At 49.0% G+C, this 23737-nt stretch overlaps 3 protein-coding genes across 3 annotated transcripts in view; 2 read left to right on the top strand and 1 right to left on the bottom strand.

Annotated features, from left to right (window-relative positions):
- LOC140658698 (exocyst complex component 1-like) overlaps window positions 1–5748 on the top strand; it is a 35823-nt gene extending 30075 nt beyond the window's left edge. The window contains exons 14-18 of the mRNA XM_072877384.1: window positions 448–688; window positions 1537–1720; window positions 2953–3152; window positions 5283–5477; window positions 5593–5748. Of these exons, the coding sequence (XP_072733485.1) occupies window positions 448–688; window positions 1537–1720; window positions 2953–3152; window positions 5283–5477; window positions 5593–5748 (976 nt within the window). The remainder of the gene's footprint in view (window positions 1–447; window positions 689–1536; window positions 1721–2952; window positions 3153–5282; window positions 5478–5592) is intronic.
- Window positions 5749–10744: 4996 nt separating this feature from the next.
- GLOD5 (glyoxalase domain containing 5) lies at window positions 10745–12441 on the top strand. Its single transcript, XM_072877427.1, has 3 exons — window positions 10745–10906; window positions 11920–12075; window positions 12289–12441. The coding sequence occupies exons 1-3, from the start codon at window positions 10745–10747 to the stop codon at window positions 12439–12441; spliced, it is 471 nt and encodes a 156-aa protein (XP_072733528.1).
- A 4828-nt stretch (window positions 12442–17269) lies between these two features.
- Window positions 17270–23373, bottom strand: LOC140658638 (cis-aconitate decarboxylase-like). Its single transcript, XM_072877302.1, has 6 exons — window positions 23353–23373; window positions 22709–22763; window positions 19722–19909; window positions 19449–19541; window positions 18949–19154; window positions 17270–18188 (listed from the first exon to the last, which is right to left on the bottom strand). Exons 1-6 carry the CDS (start codon window positions 23371–23373, stop codon window positions 17270–17272), a joined length of 1482 nt encoding a protein of 493 aa, XP_072733403.1.
- Between the last annotated feature and the right edge of the window lie 364 nt (window positions 23374–23737).

A 23737-nucleotide genomic window follows, 5' to 3' on the forward strand; every position in this document is an offset into this window, starting at 1 on the left:
GAAAGCAAAAAGCCAGGTGGCATGGTAGCTGAGCATGCAGAGAGGCTGAGCAGAACCTACTGGTTCTGCGTCTCCTCAGCACAGCAGCTCTGCTTCAGGGTGGATCAGAAAGTGATGTTTATGTTTCATGGAAAGCTCTATGCTTTGATTGGTTTTATTTCCTTATTAGCAATGTCATAAAGTGAAAATACACTATGGAACAGAAATCTTAACAAAAACTGTCAGCATAAAAACACTGAAATTTTTCATTTGGCTGGCAAAAAAGGACATTTCAACGTCCTCCCACAAGCAGAGATGGTGAAGAGTTGAAGGATGATCCAAGCATAAACAGGCTCCACTGCGATACAGAAGGCTTTGATTCTTTTTTAGCTTTGCCCTTGCCTCTGCAGCTGGCCATAGGGCCAGTGCCCCTCCCCATTTAATTGCTTACTTTTTTTTTTTTTTAAGACTAGAAGAACCTACGACTCGGCTGCTGAGCGAGATCTTCAGTTGCCTGGAACCAGAGCTGAAAGGATTTCTAGATGTCTGCAATAAGGTCCACCAATTTGGCTGCCTGCAGGTCCTGGTTACCTTGAATGATTCCATCTTTGAGATGTGGGGCTCTTCCTCAGCTCTCCCCTCATCCTTCCTCAACACTGTCCTGGGCAACATGCTGCTCCTGGCCAAGAGCAGCTTCAACAAATGCATTGTGAGTGTCAGTAGGAGTAAGCCCAAGTAGACCTGAGTAATGTTTGACCTCCTACAGAATCTTCTAAACTTCTAACATGATCTTAATTGAAGGCAGTACTGGTTTATATCAGGCAGGGATCTGGTTCTTTGGTTTTGGGAGGACTAGATCCTCATTGCGTCAACGATTGTGTCTGTGTGAGGGAGGTGGGACACAAATAAACCTAAGTGCCATCTGTACCTCCTCTTACCAGGATGGTCAAACCAAAGGGGTTTCCCCCATATAGAGTACTGGGAGGCTGTGAGAGTGACAGCAACATGTCAGATGGCTGGAGCCAAGCTCTCCTGTTCTTCTGCTGGCACAGCAAGACATGCTCCAGGACCAAGCAGCAGGGAGGGGAGATGGGAGGGGGGGAGGGGGGGGAGAACCTGTCAGAATTGGCCAAGGAACCTGGCCCTGAGTCCACTGAGGTCAAGGGAAGCCACATGTTGACATCAACTGTGTATGTGGCAAGACCTGGAGCAGCAAGTCTGCTCATAAACCAGCCTGAGAAGTGCAAGAAATGGCAGTGGCGAGCACCTCTGCCCTAGGAGCTGCGAGTGTCTGCGTGGGGACATTGCAGCACTGTGTCTGAGCAAAGAACCGTATAGCCTGGGAGACCAGGTACGCTAACTCCAGGAGAGCAGCTTCATGTCCAGCCTCAAACAAGGAAGCTCACGTATCTTCCCATAGAAGATGTTGTAAATGGAGAAAGTGATACACACATCTGATTGCTTTGCTTGTTTTCTGGCCTATGCCTTAGTGTGCTGTAAAATGAGGCTGGGGCCACGTCAGATTTGAGAGTGCCACGTCTTGTGTGTTGTTGCCAGGGGACCTTGTGCAAGGAGATTGAAGAGGCAAAGATGCCCAGCAAGATGAAAGGCGGGATCCTGCCCTCCGTGAGTCGCTTTGAGGAGTTTGTGAACTTCTCGGAGGAGGTGTTCAGGACAGCTCGGCGGAGAGGGGAGCTGGACAAAGCACATCTCAGGCTGGCCAGCAGCGTCTTCAGCAGCAGTGAGTACAAAGGCTGGCGGCTGGATGCATCAGCCAGGCAAATGTATACCTGCAGCTTCAGGAGTTACTAGCAATCATATGAGCCACCAGGGCAGGGTATGTGCAAGCTACCTGCCTCCGGGGCATTGCCTGGGGCTGAAACTGCCTTCGCTGAGCAAGAGCCTGGGAGCATCAGACAAACTCAGGGAGTGTGGCATGCCAAGTGCATGGTATCTGCCACACCGGGATGGTCCCAGTTGTGACAGGGCTGAGACACATGTGCTTAGCTTTGAATCTAATGTCAACCTCTCCTTTCCCACTATGGAGGCAGTAGCTCCTCACTACAGATCAGATTCTTCTTACAAGTGCAGAGGTCTTGGGAGCAGTGGCAGCCAAAGAGCAACTCCCCCCAAAACACCAAGGCATATTGGTAGGGAGAGAGGGGTTGGGAGAGCAAGGCAGGTATCTTTCTGTGTTGGCAGGTCCCTGTGTTGTCCCAGCTGGTGCTCACAGCTGTTTGTCAGTGGAGGGACCCTCCTTCCCAGCTTGGAGAGGGCCTGAGGGGCTGCAGAAGTAACAGCTCCAAGCCTCTGAACCACAGATCACAAGGTGGTGTAGAGAGGCAGCTCCTACCTGCAGATGAGCCACTGAATAGCAGCTCATAAATCCATGAACGCAGCCCCTTCCAGGCTCCAACAATATTTACAGCGAAGCAGGTGAGATAGGGAATCAAGCTAATGAGCAGGGATCAGTGTTTGCATTACAGATAGTTACTCTCTCCGGTACTGTAAGAAGTCAGACGGTTCAAATGAGACAGCCTAATGACACGTTTACTGCCATGAGTGAGAAGGCCCCCCTCTGTTCTGCATGCACAATGAGCTACTCAAGCTCTCGCCCTCTCCAGACCAGCTGGCAAGCGTCTGGCAGCGCGGTGAGCCATACCTCTGCTCGGCAGGCTGAGTGCGTGCCATGCTGATGTGCTGCTCTGGCACCCAGGTCAGAAACAGATTTGGACAGGGCTGGACTTGGATGTCTCTGCACCCTTTTGGGTAAACAGTTATTAAATGTCATGACCCCAAAGCTCTGCAAGGCAAGGTGGTTGAAGAGCTGAACAACCTGTGATGATGCTCACCGCAGCTCTTGGTTAAACTCTCCACTGGTGACCAAAGCCTGACAGCATCTGCATCTCACGTCCCTCCTGACCCAGCCTGCAGGGTCTTCTCTCCATACCTGATTTGTTCCTTTCTTTTAAGTCAGTAGTCTGTCCTCAGCAAACCTGAAGGTGAACACAGATATGGTCATGATGGAAAATTTCCACCACATTCATTGCTTCCTGTGCCAAAAGAAGATCCACTGCTTGGAGGGCAAGAAGAGGGAAGCCAAGCAAAGGTATAGTGAGCACATGGAGAAATATGTCATCAAGTACCTGGGCCAGCCACTGGAGAAGCTCAGTGTGAGTACAGGATAAGCTGACCCTTGCCTGGGTCTCAAAGGGCAACTGCACTTCCCAATATTATGAATTAACTGGTGTTCAAATCACCCCTCCCCAAATCCAGTCTGGGATTATATTAGTGTCTTGTCACATCCCCAGTGTTCTCACACCTTCTCTGACCACTTGCTGCTGAGTTTCACCATGCAGCACAGCCCCAGCAAGAACAGGGCTCAGTAGCATCAGATGCTGGTACCAGCTCTGCAACTCAGCCTCCGTGCAGAGCGTGAGGACCCGTTCAGAGCCCCCGCTCTGGGTTGCGTGCCTGCGTATGGCAGATGCTAGTTTCTTTTTGCATGGCTGCCTAGACTAATAAGTGTAACGCAGCTCCATGCTTCCCAAGCGGCTGCTTTGTTAACTGAGCTAAGAGCATCTGGCTTTGCTAACTCAAACAGGCATGCCCCTTCCTCCCAGAGATGATAGCTGCTCCCAAGACCCCTCCTTGCTCTGCTCCTTCTGTCTTCTCACTGGCCTAAAATGTCTCACAGACTGAGATCAGCTTGAATTATTTATAGGGCCTGTTACTTTCAACTTGTTTCCAGTCTTTGCTGTCAAACATCTTGTAGGTTTGACTGGAAGATCAGCTCGGTGTCTCAGGCTACCTGCAGCCCTGCTATGTTAATGGCTTAAATCCTTCCTCTGTGAGGGGAAGTATAATCTCATTGCTCACAACAAAGCAAAGCGAGTAACATAGGAGGGTAGTTGGATTGCATTCTGCTCAGGGATTTCCAGAGTCCTGACATGGCCTTCTCTAGCAGACCACAGAGCTCTTCAGGTTTGAGCACAATTCACCAACATCAAGAGAAGTTGAAAAGGGGCCTAAGTAATGTAGGAGCCCATTTCTTTTTTTGAAAACCGCTTATACATTTACGAACCTCTTTTCCCCTGAAAATCCTTAGGATTTAGGGTATTTCTCCACAGCAAAATTGCAGTGGAAATACCCAAGACAGCAAACAGATTATTGGGCTGTCTGAACAGGAGGGTAGACAGTAGGTTGAAGGAAGTGATTATTCCCTTTTTTCAGCCTTCATTAGACCAGATGTGGAATACCATGTCCAGCTGTGGAAGAGATAGATAGAGATGTATGTCACATCCACCTGTGACAAGAGATGTTGCTAAACTGGAGCAAGGCCAGTGGAGGGCCACCAACATGGTGAGGAGAGGCTGAAAGAGCCGGACTTGGTCAGCCTGGAGAAGAAACAATTTCAGGGGTACCTAGCAGCCACCTTCCCTAGAAGATTACTGAGGTGCACAGCAGGATGATGAGCGACAACAGTCAGAAAATGTAAAAAGGAAGGTTCCAGCTAGATAGAAGGAAAAAATGACTATAAGGATAATAAAGCATTGAAACAGTCTGTCCAGAGAGGCTGGACAGTCTCTATCCTTGAAGGTTTTCAAGACCTACCTTGAGAAATGCTCCAGGCACCCTCATTTGAATTCAGTGTTGAACCTGCTTTGAGCAGGAGGTTGAACTAGAGACCTCCCGAGGTCCCTTCCAGCCTGACCAATTCTGTGTCTGAAAAGCTCACGCAGAAAAAAAATATTTGTCAGCATTGAGCTTTTTGTGGAGCTACACTGCTCCCAGCACTTTTCTGAAAGCTAGCTGAGGTCTGTATCCCTTGGGGTTGGCATAGCCCTGGGCTCTCAAGCAACAGCCATGCTTGGGGTGGGACATGTGCTCCTTTTGAAACTCCTCCCTACAAAACAGCCCTCCCTGCTTTCATACTGTATCCTGGAAGAACCGAGAAAACTTGAGTTTTGCATTACACTTTTGCAGATTCTGGGATCCCCCACTCCAAACCCTCTGTAGTGAGCAAAGCTGTATGAAGCACCAAGGAACATGAGTGATTTTTCCAGCAGTCCCATTGCTCCATGGTACTGCAACCCTTAGAGATGCTGCTTGCTAAGCAGGGAGGGAAGAGAACTGATCAAATTCCCTATGCCCTGCTTTCCCGGAAGATAAACAATCCCCAAGACTTCATTTTCACTTAATTAGACATGGGAAGGGCACTGAGGAAAGCGGTCCGGTTTCAGCCCTGACGCAGGAGTCTGCCTTGGGTTAGCTCATCAGTGAGTGTCTCCTTGCCTTTCCAGCACTTCTTTGAAGGGGTGAAAGCCCGTGTGGCTCAAGGGGTGAAAGAAGAAGAGGTCAGCTTTCAGCTGGCCTACAGCAAGCAAGAGCTGAGGAAGGTCATTGAAAAATACCCTGGCAAGGAAGTAAAAAGAGCCCTTGAGACCCTCTACAGGAAAATCCACAAGTATCTCTCCCCAGAGGAAAATCTTTTGCCGGTAATTGGAGTGTGAGCTGGGTGCAATGCTATGATGTTTTGGAGGGTTCAGGACTGCAAAGCATGTATAGCTGTCACGGGCTGAAGAAGGGAGCTGACGGTCTGTTTTTCCCTAGGTGGTGTGGCACGCTATGGAGCAGGAGTTCATACATCAGTACCAAGAGTTTGAGGACCTGATCCAACGCTGTTACGCAGGGTCAGGGATTGCCATGGACTTCACCATGGAGGACTTGCTAAGCTACTTCAACTCCATCAGTCTGTCCAACATGTAGAGGCAACCCTCTCTGGATGTCTTTTGGGAGCAGCTCAGGAACCCTTGTCTGCAGCAATACCTTTAAGGAGCAAACTCAAAACTCTTCCCAAGCTGAAGTTTGATATACGGGGATCCCATCCTGAACTTAATGCCAAAGTGCTTCTGACGTGTTGGTCTTAGGCTAGACCTCCCTTGGGGAAGTGGAATTCTCAGACCAAACCACAGCTTCCCTGCTCCAAGAAATCATTATGCAGCTAGTAAAAAAAAAACTTCCCAAACCTCAGATTTCTGCCAAAGTGAGTGCTGGTGCTGTACCTCTTCAGCAGACCCCTTCCCAGTGCAGCTGAACAGTGAAAGGCATCTTCTCTCCAGGAACTCTCTCCTTTTTATCCACTCCCAGATTTCACAGTGAACCTGTGCTAAAACAAGAGGGTTACAACACACTGAGACACCCAGATGTGTGTAGTGTTGCTATATCCAGGTATCAGAACATGCACCATTGCTCTACCAGCCCTTCAGTAGAGACAGATGGAAGTTCAGAGTTATTAATATGAAAGGTTTTATTGCTTTTAGCTAAGAAAGGACTTACTTGCATGTAAACTGGAGCGGAGCAAATGCTACAGTTCTAGAGATCCACACTGATCTCTCAGGGAGTTGCTTGTTCCTACCCCATTTTCTTACAAAGCATCCTATGGTAATGTCACAACTCGCTAATATACTGTTGTTGAAAATACGGCCTCTGTATCTTGTGATTATAATCATGGGGCTAACATGCTTTCCATTATAGCCTTCTCTCTAAAAAACTGAAGAACCTGAACTCTTTGGTTCAGTACAAAATAACAATCAGGTCCACAGTGATGACATGGGGTCAAGGACCAGGATAGCAGTCTCTAAGCTGAAGTCCAGACCAACAGGGTCATTGGCCAGGTAGAGGCACATCTGGGGCTAGGCCAGAGACCAGCACCCCTACACCAAAACTCAGGCATGGAGCAAAGGCCCTGAGAAGAGCTTAAATATGCTCGAGGTCCCATGGATGTGGGTGGAAGTCCCCAGGTGAGGTTGGTCAGGGCTATTAAGTCCAATTAGTGCCCTCAAAGCCCTGTCAGGTGTCAATGTCAATGGTTCTGTTACTAGCACCTGGGGGAACAACTTGGGGAGTTTTAGTAAAAAAAAGATATTAGGATTTTTCCCAAGAAAATGATGTTTGGGAGGTCCACCTGCTGCTTGTCCCTCTGTTTGCCAGCCCCACTGTGTAGCTATTGAACCTCTTGATCTGGAGTGGACAGGACAGCAGAAATCACCAAGACAGTCAGCTCCTGCATGTCTTGAGAAAATCAGGGGCTGACAGAGGGAAGAGGTGTCGACAGCCTCCTCTGCAGCGCAAGCCAAGCGGCTCTCTGTCCTGCTTGCCCCACTCCAGGCCAGCTGGCACAAGGCTGCTGCAGAGCCCACAGGAGTGGGCTGCCACCCATGTTTCGAAAATAAATGTGGTCTGTTTTCCGTAATTACCCTCAGGGCAGATTTATGAGCCTCTTTCCCCATTCAGACATTGGCATCCTCTTCTTTTCTGTTGTTTTGTGTTGAGACCGGTGGCAGTCCCCCACTGGAGGACTCTTAAGGGACACCACCGTGCTGGGGAGGAACAGCCTTTAGATGAGCTCTGGCTGTGGGATTTCCACCTCAGCTCTGCCTTCTCCAGTGTAAGTAAACCCACAGCGACCTTCAAGACAAGGAAGGCATGAGGGTGATGTTGCCTGTCCCGGGATTAGCTTGTCTAACCTACTCAGCCCCACCATTGCTAGTTGACAGTAGATGACAGCCCATGAAGTAGCTTTGGGGGAAATTCTGTGGGCCAACTTGGACAATGAGAGGAGAAAAATCCAAAAAGGATGTACAAAAAGGATACAGGCACTTTGACTGCTCCCTCCCACAGCAACCCACAGATGTCCTTTCCCTTGACCTGAGACAAAAAAACTCTTTTCAGCTATTTCCACATATCAGAAATTCTGGTTTTATCTGCTGTGTTGGTGTACACAGTGAAGTGTGGGCAGCTTGGGTGGAGAAGGCCTAGGCAGAATGCTTTTAACACAGAATGTCCTGTGCCTTGAACCACTTGCCCAGCAGCTTTTCCGCAGCCTGAACTACTCACTCCTTTGGAGCCAACTGCCCAGAGAGCTTCAGACCTTTCAAAACTCCATTTTATTTTTGCCAGATTTGGGTTTTGTAGAGGAAGATAAAGAAAATCTCTGACTCTGTCTTGGGCCACAGAGAACCCCTTTGGACATGTCTGTTTGCAGGAAGGGGTGTCCAAAAAGGTGCCCAAAGCTGTGCACAGCCCCCTGAGGCTCCTTTTCTATTGCTCCTTGCTACATGTTGGCTGTTAGCATGGCACCTACAGCTCATATATCTGTTACTGGTGGGAGCTTGCAGTGCTCCCAGGACAGCCAGTGTCTCGCAGGGCAATAAGACCTCACCACATTGCAAGGTAGAAAATAATCTCAGAGGCAAAGAGGTGAACGGGCACATTGCCCGCTGCCGACGAGGTGGGGAACCTGCTGCAGCTGCTTGCCACAGCTCCTCTTCTCCAGGGATATCCTTGCTTCTTCTTAACAGTAAGTCACTCCAGTCTGAGCACCAAGCTCAACTGTGTGCTTTAATATAGCACATTAACGCATCTTTCTCTTGGGAAGGGAAAGATATGTGGTTAAAATATCCAGACTCTTTTTCCGGGATTTGTGAAGCAACTCTATGTAGTTGGACTTTCATGTCCTTTGGGTCAAGGTACACCTCTGCGGGGAGCAGTGCTCAGAGCTCCTGTTTCTAATCTCATTGTTCCTCCCCTCCTGTGAAGTTGCTGCTCGCACAGCTCGGCTCCGGGAGGAAGAGGACGGTCATAAGGGAACCGTCCGGCGCCGGCTTGCCCAGCTGTTCAGCCTCTCTCACAGGTACTCAGCCTATCTTTGCAGTCCAATTTCCTTGTAGTTGTTTGCTGAGGGGTTCACGTGGGAGGGGAGGGTTGTGTAGGCAAGGTTTGCTAGGCAGGAGGTGGGAGCTGCAGGCTGTGACATGAGGGCCCTGCAACTTGGGAGCACCCAGGAAGAATTCCTGGGTGGAAAGGACTTTGCAGAGGGACTGAGCCCAGGTTGCTCGGAGGTGAGGTCGTTAAACACCAAACGCCATCTGCAGCAAGGAGGAGCAGTGACTTTCCACTGCCTCTGTTAACCAGTGCAATCACTGGGCACAGCCCAGGCCATGCTGCGGTTCCAGCTTGGGCTTGGGGACGATGGGGTCCTGCTCCAAGCAAGCTCCTCTGCGGTGAGCAGATGCCCCAGTGAAAATGTGCCTGGTTTTATGCTGACCTTGCTCCTTGCTCAAAGCTCCTGCTCCAGCAGGGCTTTGCGATGTCTCCTTGCCAGCCATTTCCCATGCACTCTGCTGCAGAAGGGCAATGCCAGAGGATATGAACCCAACATAAGAGAAAACACCAAAAACCAGTGTAAACCCAGGCTATTGAGTCCCCCATACCCTCATGCTGCATGTCCTTGAACCTCTGGCATCAGCCTCGCCCTCTGCCTCCTGATGACGTCCAGCAGTTCGAAGGCAAATGACAAGGCAAAAAGCGGTTGGTGTTGTGGGCTGTTTTCCTGATTTGTGCCACTTTGTGCTGCATTAGTGTTGAGGGGGTTTATTTTCCACCCATTTTTTTTCCGAGAGGCAGCAGGAGTGTTGGGCTTCCCTTGCACAAGGATGTCAGTGGAGAACCTGTTGAGGGTCTCAGAAGAGTGAATTGTCATTTGCATCAGGATTTGGGGCTTTTTAAGAGCAAGAAGTAAATGTAAGTAGAGAGCTGTTACTGATTTGAAGGAAACTTGACTTCATTTGTCATCAAGGGGCTTGTCACAACCCTCCTAGTTTCCACAGCCAGGTTTTCTGAAGGTAAAATCAACCAAACCCAAAATGAAATTAAAACTTCACAGCCTCCCAAAAACATCATTCAGGCCACCAGGGCCAACTCCATTTCCTTTTCACAGCTTGGTGCAAAGGTGCTCCCAGGCTCTGGAGAACAGCAGGAATACCTGCTGCCATTGAGTCAAGCAGCCTGAGCCTGCTTTAAATGTGTGTTGATGATCAGGGGTTCAGGGAGCATCAGAGGGTCACTGGAGTCATCAGAGCAGGAGCATCAGGGATCCTGCTCTGGTGCAGGTGGGGCCAAAGTGAAGCAGAGACGTGACAAGTAGGTCACTGAAATATTTACGGCACTCTTGATTTTCCTAAAACGGATTTTCCCCTGCCAAGCCGCCATGTCACAGTCCCAGAGCCCTCACCCATTTGCCCCTTGGGCTGAGTCCCACAGCGCAGCCACGTTGGTGGCAAGTTCCCATCCTCTTGGCACTCCTCAGGGCCACAGTCCCTATCTTATGGTCCATGTTTTATAGCTACATTATATAGGCACCAGAAGGGATTCTGTCCCCTTCCTGCAAGATAAGGACACATTTCCATGGGGACACTAAGCAGCTGCCTCAGCCCTGGTGCCCTCTTCTCCCAGGAATATTCTTCCCCCAGAGACATTTCCTACGGCACTGCCAGGGCCCAGCTTGTCTTCACTCTCTGTTTTTGCTCCACCTCGATGAGTGTCCGCACCTGGACATGAAGAAGGTTGGGAGGACACCAGAAGGAGCTGGAGGGATGGATCACACACATGGCCCATCCTTGGTGCACACAGGTTTTTGTGCATTGGGAGCTCAGCATCTTGGTGACATCAGCCCTCAGCGAGTTCACCCAGCTGGTCCTCCACATCTGGCCCCAGCCAGGGGCTCTGACATACTCAGGTCCCACCAGAGCAAAGCAGGGGTCTGAGGCCCTTCCAGGGAGGAGGATTTATTGCTTCTGTACTTGTGCCACCTACAGGCCAGAAGAAAACCTGTTTGATCTCCATTCACAGTTCAGTTCACAGCTGCCTGGACCTCTTATCTGAGCAGCTGGATGCTCCTAACCTTCATCTTCTGTGGTTTGGCATGCTAGTTCCCAGTCCCGAGATGTCCTGGAAGGAGGAGGGTATGAATCCACCCCCATGTTTCATGCAGCGCCTGGACCACCTTGTGTTGACTGTGAAGAACATTGAGGACACTGTGGCCTTCTATTCCAAAGTCCTGGGCATGGAGGTGGTAACTTTCAAGGTAATGTGGGGAACAGGCTCATCTCGGGTCTAGGGAAGCTGAAACTGCAGTTCTGGGCCAGTGGCTGGTCCTTGTGGACCTCTGATAGGATCTCTGGGGCATCTGCTTGGAGTGGGGCTGGTAGGACCAGCACAAGCTGCAGGCCATCAAGCTCTGAGTTTCAACAGAGTCAAGCTGAGTCAGAGGGAAGTCCAAACCATGCTGCAGTGACAAAAAAAAAAAGAAAGGTTCTTTGAAAAACTATTTCTAGGACTGAAGGAAGAGAACCCTCAAATCCACACATCCTCTAAAGATGTCTGACAGGCTCTTGTTTTGATATTTCCATTGGCAAAGAGAGGAAAAGATGGTTAACATTTTTAGAACAGCCCCAACTCATCTCCTGCCCAAGCTTCAGGCCACTTGGCCTGTTTTGGATGTACACACTGCACCTTTTTAACTTCCAAGCTTGTGTCCTTCTCTCCTGCCCCATCAGGTCTCTTAAAAGCAGTTCCACTCATATCCCAAGGCTACAGTCAGCCTCAGTTTGTTCTTCAGGCGGGCACAGATGGCAGGTCAGTGTCCTGCATATCCACGGGGTCTCAGGACTCGGCTGCCATATGAGCCTGCAGAAATCTCCTTGAGAGTCTGCAAAGAAAAGAGATGCCAAAACGTCCCTCCTCACCCTCTTCCCATTGCCTCATCTTTGTGCCCACTGCGGTGTCAGCCTGTGCATTATTTGTGTGGCTGCCCCACAGGCAGGATGGAGAGTGCTCCAAACTGAAAACATACATCATTATGGTTTGGAAGTAGCTGCATGTGGCTGTAGGGCTTTCTTGGGTCACTCCACATTTCCAGGGATGTCATGGGAGCCTTGCAGTGGCCAGTTCTTGTCTTGGGTTGCCACAGCAGGAGCCCAGAGTCAGCAGGACTACAGCCAGGTCCCCAGGACTTTTAGGACTACACAGGTGACTGGATGCTGAAGGCTTCCAGCCCAGTAAGTCTCGTTGCACTTTGATTCTTTTCTTTGGGGACAGGGAAATCGCAAAGCTTTACATTTTGGCAACCAGAAGTTTAACCTACATGAAGCTGGGAAGGAGTTTGAACCCAAGGCTCGGTGCCCAGTCCCCGGCTCTGCAGATATCTGCCTTATCACACAGGTGCCCCTGGACCAGCTGCTGGATCATCTGAAGGTGAGGAAGGTGTAGAGTGTGCACAGACCAGCGTGGTCCTGGGAAGCATGAAGCCAGAACCTCCCAAGTGACACTTTCAGGGTCTGTGTCTTGGGGAATGTCAGAATTGTCTCATCTAACAGCTCATGTTTTCAAGGCTGGGGGGGAAGAGTGCACAACACCCTGATAAGACTACCTTAAGCATTAAAACCCTGCCCTTATGTGTCTTGCCAGGCCTGTGGGGTGATCATTGAAGAAGGTCCCGTGGCCAGAACTGGTGCCATGGGTCCAATAACATCTGTCTACTTCCGAGACCCTGATGAGAACCTGATTGAGGTTTCCAGGTACAGCACAGACGTGACTGCAGCCAACGGAGGGGAACCCTAACCACAACCCATACTCTGTCTGCATCCCAGCAGGAGAAAGGATGCAGAGGCCAGGCTTTTGATAGACAGTTTCAGGTTCAAGCTTTTATTTTGCAAACCTAGGACAAGTCTCAAATCCCAGCCATAAAAGTAGCACTGCATGAACCTTGAGAGCTTTCCCAAGGCAGCCTGCTCAGCTCTCGCCCCTGGGTGTGAATCCTATTTTATAAATCACCATCAATGGAGACTTTATGACCTTCTTGGAAGATCTGTCCTGCTGCTGCTGCACTACTCTTGTTGGGACATTTTCCTCATGTCTGACACCCCTGTTGCTGCAGTTGAAGCCCCTCATTTCTACACTATGCTCCATGAACACAAAGAACCTGTCGTTTCTCTCCTCTTAATAGTCACTTTTACCCAGCTGAAGATTTCTGTTTCCCTTCTCCTCCATCTGCCTGCTTGGCTTGACTCAGGCTGGCTGGCACTGGTGGTTCTCACACCAAGCCAGTGGTTTAAATCCAGCTGTGACTATTGAAACCCACTTCCTGCCTGAGAACTGGGAACTTGGCCTCAGCGTCTGACACACAAAGCGCTCCTGAGGCTGAAGCTCTGTGCCTCATACTCAGCTCTGCATAAGTAGTTATAGGATTCCTGTCACCCAGGATGGGAAAGTTCAGAGATATGATGGCTGCGTGGAGGGGAGAGTGTCTAAAGTCAGTGCGTTCACCTAGATTTATGCAGGGATGAGAGGGAAATAAGGTGCTAAGAAGATGCTGGCATCAGACAGAAAACATTGGCTCCCCCTTGCAACCCAGCTTGGTTGCCCGCTTTTCCCAGTGAGGCAGCAGCAGAGCTTTGCTCTGGCCCTTGCATCAGCTGCACGTGTCTGGCCTGCACATCCCGGCTGCCAAGGGAAGGATGCAACCTTGCACTGCACCTGGGAGGGATTTGCTCCTCCTTTCCATCCCCGTGCATGACACATTCCTGTGGGCTGTTTGTTTCAGCCATTCATTTTTGGAACAGCAGCCTCCTTGCAAAACTTGACCCCTCATGGCAACATGTCCAGAGCCTGGGAGAGCCTCTGGACCAGGGAGAGGAAGGCCAACATTCTCGCCTTCCTCTGTCCAGAAGAGGCATCCAGAGTTGCTCCAGGAGCTCTGGCGTGGAGCTGCCTGCATGGCATGGAGGGAGGCAGGGCTCATCCCTGCGAGGGGGAGGCTGCGTCAGCAGAGCTGGGGCAGGGGTCTGCCGCAGCAGAGTCCGCTCTGACTCTGACTGATGGCACTCCGTTACTTGTGGGACTGTCCTAAGCTTTCTTCTTTCTTAAGTTATTTAAAAAGCAATTCTTCAATTATTTAAAAAGCATAAAACAATAAAGAAGGACTTGGGGTTTTTCAGGGAGAGCAGTTCCCCAGCTGGCCACACTGCGGTAGCAATGTTACCAACACGGACATAGCGCTGGAAGGCAGAGAGGACTCTTCTGACCTCTACAGTCAAAACCCTCTCTAAAATTGAAAAAAATCCCTGAATTGTACTAATTTTTTTCTGCTGACATTTCGTGGGAAACCCAAAATTCTCCATGGTGCGAAAAAAAAATGCAAAAGCCCTAAAAAATTCAGTGCTTCAGATTACCGAAAGCTTGCGCCAGCGTTGGCCGTAGGGATGGAAGCTGCTTTCAGCTCGCGTTGAACCATTTGTGGGAACTAAAGAGAAGAGCTGCCATGGGGGAAAGCCACAGGCACCTCATGACCTTCACCTTGTGAACGGAGCCCCGGGAGGGGACCCCGGGGGGGACCCCAGGGAGGGACCCCAGAGAGGGACCCCCGGGGAGCGGAGCCCCCGCGGTCCTAGAGCCCGCCGCCGCGACCGGCGGCTGCTCTCCAGGGTGCTGAGGGCCCGCGGCGCTGTCCGGCCCTCCCGCGGGGCCCCACGGGTGGGTCCTGCCCACGGGAGAGGGCCGGTGCCCACGGGAGAAGGCTGACGGCGGCATCCTGCTCCCGCCAGCCCTGCCTCAGCTCTCCCCCGCTCTCTGCTGGTCAGGGCTTCTCCCTGGCCAAGTGCTCGTGCCAGCGGAGCCCTATTAATTTCTGGCGTGGGATTGTAGTTGCTGGTTGATTACTAACACGGATCCTGCCTGGCTCTGCACTGCAAGTGTCCTTTCATTCACTGAGCTTGCTACCGTAAATATGTTTGTGGAGAAAGGTTTCCTTTTCTTAATTTTAAGTCTCATTTATCTTGGAACAGCAGTAGAAAGGAGGACACTGGCTCTTTTCTTATTCAGCCCGAGAGGAGAAGTTCGGGACTTTGGTGGCACCATATTGATCGCTGAATACCCTCAGTGTCACACACTATAATTTTCACAGACCATTTTTTCCTTGGCTCTTTTGAGGCCTCACTTCCCTTGCCAGTGGTTTGGACCTCCTAATTACTTAAGAATATGAAACATTTGCTGTTTGAAACTGGAAATAACAAGTGAGACACTTTCCTGGGCTGAGATACTGGAGGCGTTTTCAGGGTCCAAGGCTTTTAGAGGAAATACCATGAACGAAAAAAATCTCAGGTATGCCTTTAGCTCCTAGATGCTCTGGAAATGCCACTTTCTGCTTCAACTGATAAGGGGCCCAACAAAAGGAAAGTTGGACCCTACCAGCCTTCCTGTGCCTTCCCTTCCTAATTTTACACATTGTCTGCTGAAAGGGGTCAGGATTGCATCTGATGGGACAGCCAAGACATGAATGAGGTTTAGAAGGGTTTCTGGATCTCAGGGACAAAATGTAGCCTGAAACCCAACTAAAAAGCTCTTTTTTCTGCTCCAGCACCAGTAGGTAAAAGGTCCTAGTTCCCTCCTCTCCTGCTCAGCTTCACTGCTACATGGCGTCACTGCAGCATGGTGCAGAAGGCATGGAAATGAGAACATTGGAACAAACGTTATGACACTGAAATGACTGATAACCCACTGAGACGCATTGTTCCCTCCTCTGAAGCCCATCTTGGTTCTGTCACACGTATTGATTCCCTTGCCAAATGTTGAGCTAATGGCTGACTTGGAAGGCACTGGACCTGTGGGTTTCCAGTTCATTGGGCTGTGAAACATGGAATGACATTTTTGGTGATCTCATACCTGACTCAAACAAAGTGAAACTAGAAGCTTGTCATGGAAACTTAGAAACTATTTGAAATCTGTTGCTTAATGGAGAAACACTGGGTAACTTCTCTTTGTTGAGAGATCGTGTTTAACCACAGCCAGGCTTTGCTAGCTAAGGGCTATTGTTCTCACCAGGAAAAACAGCCTGCAGGGCTCAATGTAAATATATGACTCTGGAGAAATCACTGGCCACAGGCCAGCCTTCTGGCTGGCCCTGTCCTAGCCGCTGCAGGGTTCCCCATCTATTGGAAAAGCCTCTGTATTGCATATGTTCAGATGAAAACTGAAAACCTGATGGTCTATATAATGTAGCATTAAATCTTTATGCAGAAAATGAATTTACTTCAGTTCTTTATTCAGAAAGAGTCAGTGTGAATATGCTAGACAGTATAAGAGAGTGGATTAACAGGTGGGCAAACAGTTTTGCTCTGGCTGGGAAGTTCTCTGCATAGACCACTACCAGCAAGCTAAAAAGGAACCAGCCCACATTCCTTCTTGCCTGTCTAGTCCCATCTCGGTCCCCCTTGCAGAAGGCAACCCTCACTTCTGCAACAGATTCTGCACCTATATCATGATCATACTGGAAACAAGTCCTTTGGATCAGCAATCACAGTATTTGTTTAATGTACAGAGGAATATTGCATAGTTCTCCGTCTCACTGTTCCGAAAGGATGCAGGGTAAGAAAGCCTTTCAGTGAGTGGCTACTCAGGGGCACAAGCACTGATTTCATCCCAGCTGGAAAGATGAGTTAAGGACTGAGTCTCAGTCCTTAAGATTTCCCTCCTCTCAGCAGAGAGAAATGGGAATTTCCCAATGTGAGTCACAGCATGTATGTGCCCAAATCACCATCCAGAGGTGCCCATCTCTGCACGGACTATAGAGACCATGACTGGTGAGCCAGCTCTGAATAGGTGCCTGGGTGACCTGCGCAAAGCCGGGAGGGATGATGTGGCACAGCCCTGGGATTGGCAGGGATCACCTCACAGGAGGCGTAGGATGTAGGTGTAGGACTGATGTAGGGTTCCTCACCTACCAATTGCCTTTCATTCAGAAAAGACATACAGGTTTTAAGGGTCCTTGAACCATCCCTTGTACACAGAGGAGTGACAAACACTTCCCAAGTGCTGGAGAAATGGGAGGCTTTTACTGGAAAAGAAAAAAAAAATCCCTCTGCCTGAGAGTTTTGCAGGCAGAGCTGTTTACAGTAACTGATAGATTTTTCATCTGGCCAGCATGACTAACTAACCATGATGCGAAAAGTGCCCAGAAGAGCACTAAGAAAAGCACACATTTTGCAGTTCAACTTCCTCTTCTTCCCAGACTCAGCGGTTAGGCATTCTGCACAGAAAAAACTTTGAATGCAGCTTTAAAAAATATCTAGACACGGTTCCTTCTGGGGAACTGGCTTCCAGATGATACCCCAGGATTCTCATACATTTCCATGGGATTTTTTTTTGTATCTGTAGTGGCCTTTCAGCTACTCAGACAGCATCAACCGTGAGTTGAAATTTAATCTGTGTACTAATTACTGACACAGACACACCTCCTGCCTTGCGGGCTCCTTTGGTATTAAAGCGTCTACTTTGACTTCAAGGGGTGGGAACTTTCCTGTCGTTGGAAATGAATAGTAAAGCACCAATGAAGAAAGGAATCAGATTTTCACCGGGACAAGTCCCTTATAAAAAACAACCACTTGCTGTTCCCTCACAGGCTGCAGGCCAGCTGGGAACCATCTGACAGATTCTCCAGGTTGTCCACCATACTGATGATGGTTTCTATTTTTTCTTCTGGAAGCACATGAGAGGCGTTGGATCGAAACTTCTTCAGGAGCGATTCTTTGCTCAGAGGCTTCCTCCAGTGCCCATAGAAAGTGTCACATTTGCCTGTCAGGACATCCCCGCTGTGCAGGAGTAGTGCCACCTCTCCGTACATCTTGTCAAAGTTGGCCACATTATCTTCAGGGTGCTCCACCACCACTTTGTCCAGCAGCTCCCTCAGCTCCTGCCGGTGGATGCTGCTCTCCGTGAAGGAGCTGAGGCCCACTTCACCATCCAACAGGGCAGTACAGGCATTGAATTGGAAGGAGTGTCTGGCCTGGTGTTCGGAGCTGGGGAAAGGCCGATTGATGTACTTTGACACTGGGATCTTCAGCACAATTGTGCGGATCAAAGAGGGAGAGAAGGACCCCGCATAGTTGATGAAGAGGTTCCGGACAGACAAGGCAGCATCCACCACCCAGTGCATCCCCAGGTGGGCTGGGAATCGCTTGAAAGCGATATCCTGCTTCTCCAAGAGGAACTCATGATGGTCACTTGGTGTGGACAGTGGTTTTGGTTGATAGACACTGTAGAAAGCACTGAATCCAGAGCAACCAGGGATATCATCCAGAATTAAGGGGTTAGCCTCCATCCCTCGGGCGGCCAGCAGTGCTGCTTCGAAGCCCAGGCGGGTAGCATTTCCAATGTGCAATGGCTTGGCTTGGGTGGCGGCATTTGCCATGGGTGCCCCTGCAAGCGATGCAGCAATGCCCAAAGCGTGTGCGCATTGGGCCGTGCTGAGAGAGAGCAGTTTCGCAGTGGCCGCAGCACTGCCCATGGTACCGACCACCGAGGGAGGGTGGAACCTAAAGGGGAAATTGCAGATATGAGCATCCCTGCCTGCTTGGCACAGGGAGCACCCAAGCACCTCACCTACCAGACCTGCCTATGGGACTGGAAACGAACTGCCAAGTTGGCCAGCGGAAATCCCTCATGACTCTGGTGCAGGTGGGATTCACCTAACTCAAAATTTAGCCATCTAAAAACTAAGCATCTAGTTGATGGAGACAACAAAGTGAGCTCAGCATCTCCAGAAAGCAATTTTTATTTTTCCCTAAGAGTAGGTGGCATGGCTTGCGTCCATACAGCCAAACTGTCTCCCCCCAGACAAATAAGGTGGCCTCATCCAACATGCCCAAGGGTAACAGTTCCTGGTCAATGCTATCCCTTGGACCACGTCAGGCCACTGCCTGGTGAATGGCAGTTGGCACAGGCAGAAATTGTGCCAGGGACTGTGCCCACAATTAAGCTGTCTGCATGGCTGTGAGCCACTGCCTGTCCTGTGCTCTTGCCGTGGTTACTTGAGATAACAACACTGCAGACTCAGTGGTAGTCAAATACTACCTCTCGATGTGTATTTTTAAGGCAAGATCACTGGAGGTCACCAAATGAATATGAAATAAGTGGTGCCTCATCAGCTCTGGCAGAACGGGTATTTGGCTCTCAGTAGGGCTTCACCCTGATCCTGAGTTCAGCTGGACTTAAACTAACATTTTGAAACCCTGACTAGGCCTGTTAACAGGCTCACCGACCCTCTTCCTACTCATTAAAGAAAAGGAGGTTTACCTTTTGGGAATGTTGTGAGCCTCACTGGAGAAATGCATGAGCCTTCCTTGCACTTCCAGGCCCACATTAAATGCCAGCAGGAAATCCATGCCATTGGGTTTGGTGCTTGGAGGTAGCATCTGGGAAGCTGCCAGAAGAGCTGGCAGAACAGCCCCTGAGGGGTGAGTAGCAGGGTGCCAGGTATCATCGAAGTCCATGGAGTGAGTCTGCCAGAGAAATGGAGATAAGGACACGCTGCTGTCGGGGGCTGGGAGCTGAGGGAGCTAGGGGTCCTTGCTGATATTGCTGAGGCTATGTCTGTAACAACATCCACCCAGTCACCGAGTGGTCCCCACGGTGGCTGTTTGGTCCCTCTAAAAGCAGTGTGCAAGACTGCAGAGGAGCCCATGACTTCTTGTCCCCCATTACCCCTCCCAGTCACCAGTCTGCTTCCTGTAATACTAACTAGTGTCTTTGAAGGCACCACAAAGCAGAGCTTCTCTGGGAAGAGCCTGCCTTACCGCAACTCCGTTGGTGAACGCAGCCAGCGTGGGGGAGAGCTTTATGCCTGGCTTGCCGTAGACAGAGCTCACGGCAACCGAAGAGTACAGCTCCTGTGAAAGGAAGAGAAATTCAGACGAGGACCTTGAGTGAAGCAGTGATTGTGTGATGCCAGAACACCCCTCTACTGCGAGGCAAAAGTCCTACATCAGCCATGAAATAAGGCCTTGGTTATGGTGGTGATGTCAGGGTGGGGACCATGTATCTACATGGTAATATGGGGCTGTTCCTACCCGGCAGTACTGCAGAGCGATATCAAACACGTGTGTCGTGCTGCCCACAAGGCCAACCCCAATGCTGTCGAGGATCATCCTCTTGCTTCTGTGACGGACGGTCTTAGACAAGTGCTCGGGTCGAACTGCATGGATGAAGGAGGCAAAGCTGCTGGTCACGGTCTCCTCCGGAGCGCTCCTGGCCACCACTGCAGCACCAAGAGAGAGGGGAGGGGGTAAAGACACATGTGGGCCATGTGCTGACAGCTCACAGGTCTTCGCCCTCTGGTCTTACTGAATTTATTGAAGGGCAAAGGCAGCTGGAGAGTGCAGGACCTGCCCAGCATGTCCCTTGGGTCACAAGGCTGCATGCAGCCCTACAGATCTGGGAGGTGATGCACATCTTCCCTGTGCTGTCCCAGGCTGTGAGCCTCTCCCCGAGAATGCCATTTGGGCCCAGAGTCACCTCCTGTGGCTTCCGGCACTTGGCGGAGTCTAGGAGAGGAGCACCATTGCTCCAGGCTCTCTCTATAGACAGTGGAGAGATGCTCCTGGCGAGGGGATTGGCATCTTCTCTGAGGGCAGGTGCCATTTCTTCCTCATCGCCAGCACAGGGAGCCCAAGGCAAGCAGGCTGGTGTGAATCCTGTCCCTCTCCATGGGTTTCCAAGGGTCCATAGCATGTCCTGGCTCCTACTGCCTTCACGTGCTGTAAGGACTGCTCTGCACACCTCCTGGGGTGGCTTCAAGAAGATTCAAGTGAAGCAGTTTCAGGGCTCAGCCACATCCCCCCACCCTGGGTTTCAAGCAACCATCTTTTGGGGGGTCAATACAAATTATGTCCCTTTATCTGGAGAAAAGGCAGAGCAGGTGCCCTCCTACATTACCAGTGGTGCCCTGTTGGGAGTGGATCGCATAAAAACAAAACTTCCTATAGCTTCCATTATTTTTTGGCAAGCAGGACTAGACCCAAGGCCTCGATTTATCCAGAAGTTTGGTCCTACAAGGCACCGAGGTGTCCTGCCTCAGCCAGCAAAGCTCTTAAGCCCTATGCACTCAAAAGGATGCTTAAAAAAAACAGACCTTTGTGTATTCTCTCATAGTTTAGCCCAGCATATCAGAGGATTCAGCCTATGCTCCAGAAGGGGATTAACAAGAAGATCTCCTGAGCTTGGTGTTTGAAGGAAAGTTTTTCCTGTCTCTGAAAACACCTTTGCTGGTAGACAAGAAGCAACACATCGAGCTTCCCAAGGCAAACTCGGTGCCTGTATTTATGACCTGTAAGGTAGAGCTGGGCAGACAGCACAAACTACTGGCACTTTTGGATTTGGAAGTCACCATTTCCAAATCTTTGGAGGTGCTAAAATTCTGTGGAAAATATCCAATTTGGGACCATTGTACTTTTTAATTTCAGTAACAAATTGCTTTGTCTTGATGAATTTATATTTCATAGAATGATAATTATTATGACCCATTATAATTTATAATATAATTTTGAGAGTGCACATGAGAGTAGAAAAACTATAAAATTCAATATAGCTAACATTTGCATGATTGCGAATCCATATATATAGACACGTATATATGTATGTGGGGGGTACACACACACATGCACACAGATAAAAGATGGCATTAATGTTCAAATGAAACTAATCACATGAAAAAGTCAAGACAAGTGAAGCAAGAAAATAAAAATACTTTTCTTCAACATCTTACAGGGAAGCTCATCAAAATCAGCAGGTACATATGACACTATTTTTTAAACAGAAAATATCCCAATTAAAAAAATGACCATTCCCTAATTTCGCTAGTGTGTATTCATCCTTAAATGTCATGCCTACTGACTCACAGTTTGCTTGCAAATGTATTTGGAGTCACCTAGAGCCTAGGAGTCTAAGAACTACTTGTAAACACAGCTGAGAATGTCATCATTGCTGTGACTCACTGAAATAAAATTCACCCCTCGCAGTGGCTCTATGAAATATATTGCTATAGGAATCTGTAACACTCAGCAATTTGGAAACCTTCTGCTGACAAAAATCTGTGTCCTCTCTGTGTACTCTGAGAGCGTCTTCGTTATACCACAAACGAAAGCACCAACGCCCTCCAGGAGAAGGAAACAGTGAAGTCAAACTGGATTGGAGAGGCTGGAGGAAAATCTGCTCGAATCACACTGCACCCATATAATTTTAATTGCTTCCTTACCATCATCAAATGCTCTTTGTCACTCCGGTAGGCAGTGGTATTTTTTAACCCTTCAGTTAAAAGCATTTCATGACTCCAGTGTTTTTGTCCTGGTATGGCAGCTGTGCTGCAGAACTTAATTTAAAAAAAAAAGACTTTGTCCAAGAGCAAAGAGATCTGTGTGGATTATTATTATTTCTCTTGTTTTCAAGTCTTCATTAAGTAACGTGCATTGCATTTATTGTATTAATAACACATTTTAAAATAACTTAATAGACAAACTCATAATAGACCAAGTGGCTACACAGCAAAGTTCTTGCTTAATTTGTCTGAAGCAGAGAAGCTGTAGACATGCAGTGCTGGAGAAGAGCACACTGGCTGTGGGACACGGAGAATGATCCGTGAATCACTTCAAGCAATGCTAATAGCAAGATCAGATGTAATAAAGAACTAATGACAAACGGAGGAGTTAAGGATCCGAGTGATCCGATGACAGCTACAATTTAAATATCTTACGTTTATGGTCAAAAAGTAAGAATTTGGAAAGTCTGGTTCTAAATCAGTTAAAGTTTCTGTTTTAGCGCAGGACTGGCAATCAACATTTTTACCACTTGTTACTTTTCACCTTGTTCTTTAGCAACCGAGGGCAATAATCATCACAAGACCCCCCAAGCATGCTTTGTCTTCCAAGAATTTGGGCGGTTTATCTCAGTGCACTTAGCCCAGCACTTTTTTTTGAAAAAAATAAAAAAAGTAATGACATGATTATTTTGGGATGCTCTTTAAAAAAGGATAGGGAATGCGGTTCCGCAGAGAGATACAAACCGTGAGCAGCAGTTTTGTGAACTTGCCGGGAGCTTGCCAAGAACTTCTGGGATTTCTAGAGTAAAGACAGAGAAAGAGCATTTGTCACCTAAGCTGCTTGAACCTTTTCAGAGCCGTTTTACTGGTTGTGCCTCTAACGTGGCATTGTAAGACACTCACAGATCAAACGAGCGGATAAAACTAACTACATATTTAAAGGAGAAAAAAATATTTTCCAAAGCTGAGTCCAGCAGGGGTGCCAAGAATAGCCAGGGAAATAAAGCAGTACAGTAGAAGGGGCAGCACAGCCCTTTCAGACCTACCATGAAATCCTCTTACGGCTGCGAGCAGGACCAGCTCAGAGTGGACACGAGGAGAAAAAAAAACACACAGCACATCCCAACAACAACAACCCCCCTGCCATGGCACTGTACAAAACACGTTTGGGACACATAAAAGGAACAGGCATGGAAGGAGCAGGTAAGTAACTATCAGTAAAGTGTCTGTGAAAACCATCTGATTTTGTTAGTATTGGGGCAGGTTCCCATTTAATGTCACGACAATTTTGACCAGTTGAGGAACCGCCCGGAAAACGACATTACCTCCTTAAAGTGAAAAAGGAAAGATTAGAGATGGATAGGTTTTGTACATGAAATAGTAGTTACCTGTAAGGTTAAGTAGACCATGCTGGTGGCTGTTACCACTGCTTAATCCCCAGCTCTGCACTGCTCTATTCGAGGGATGGGAGAGGTGTCTGTCTGAAAGGTGCTTTGCTGTCAGGGTTTATATATGCTTCTGAAAGGCAATTTGCTTTTTGTTTTTTTGCAACTGAATTTCAAGTGTGATGACATCAGCCTCTGGGGACTGAGAGGGTGGGGGGAATAGATGAGGAGGGGTGGTTTTTCTCTGCCGAACAGAAGGGAAACCCCCCTGGTTTCAGGAAATAAAAGAAGATTTAGGACAATAACTGACAAAGTTCAAGGAAATTCCTGTCTCCAAAATGCTACAGGTGCCAATGTGTGAAGCAACTGGCCCCAGGCTCCTCCTACA

This window comes from Ciconia boyciana, chromosome 12 (assembly GCF_034638445.1).
Source record: "Ciconia boyciana chromosome 12, ASM3463844v1, whole genome shotgun sequence".
Lineage (NCBI taxonomy): Eukaryota > Metazoa > Chordata > Aves > Ciconiiformes > Ciconiidae > Ciconia > Ciconia boyciana.

Bases quoted from the DNA above. Each gene is read 5' to 3' on its own strand.
- GLOD5 (XM_072877427.1), top strand. From the start codon at position 10,745: ATGCTAGTTCCCAGTCCCGAGATGTCCTGGAAGGAGGAGGGTATGAAT. The intron at 10,907-11,919 runs GTAATGTGGGGA...CTTTGGGGACAG, and splicing joins TGGAGGTGGTAACTTTCAAG to GGAAATCGCAAAGCTTTACA. The intron at 12,076-12,288 runs GTGAGGAAGGTG...GTGTCTTGCCAG, and splicing joins AGCTGCTGGATCATCTGAAG to GCCTGTGGGGTGATCATTGA.
- LOC140658638 (XM_072877302.1), bottom strand. From the start codon at position 23,373: ATGGTCTACTTAACCTTACAG. The intron at 19,910-22,708 runs GTTTGTATCTCT...TTGGTGCTGCAG, and splicing joins TCACAAAACTGCTGCTCACG to TGGTGGCCAGGAGCGCTCCG. The intron at 19,542-19,721 runs GTAGGAACAGCC...TTCCTTTCACAG, and splicing joins TCGCTCTGCAGTACTGCCGG to GAGCTGTACTCTTCGGTTGC.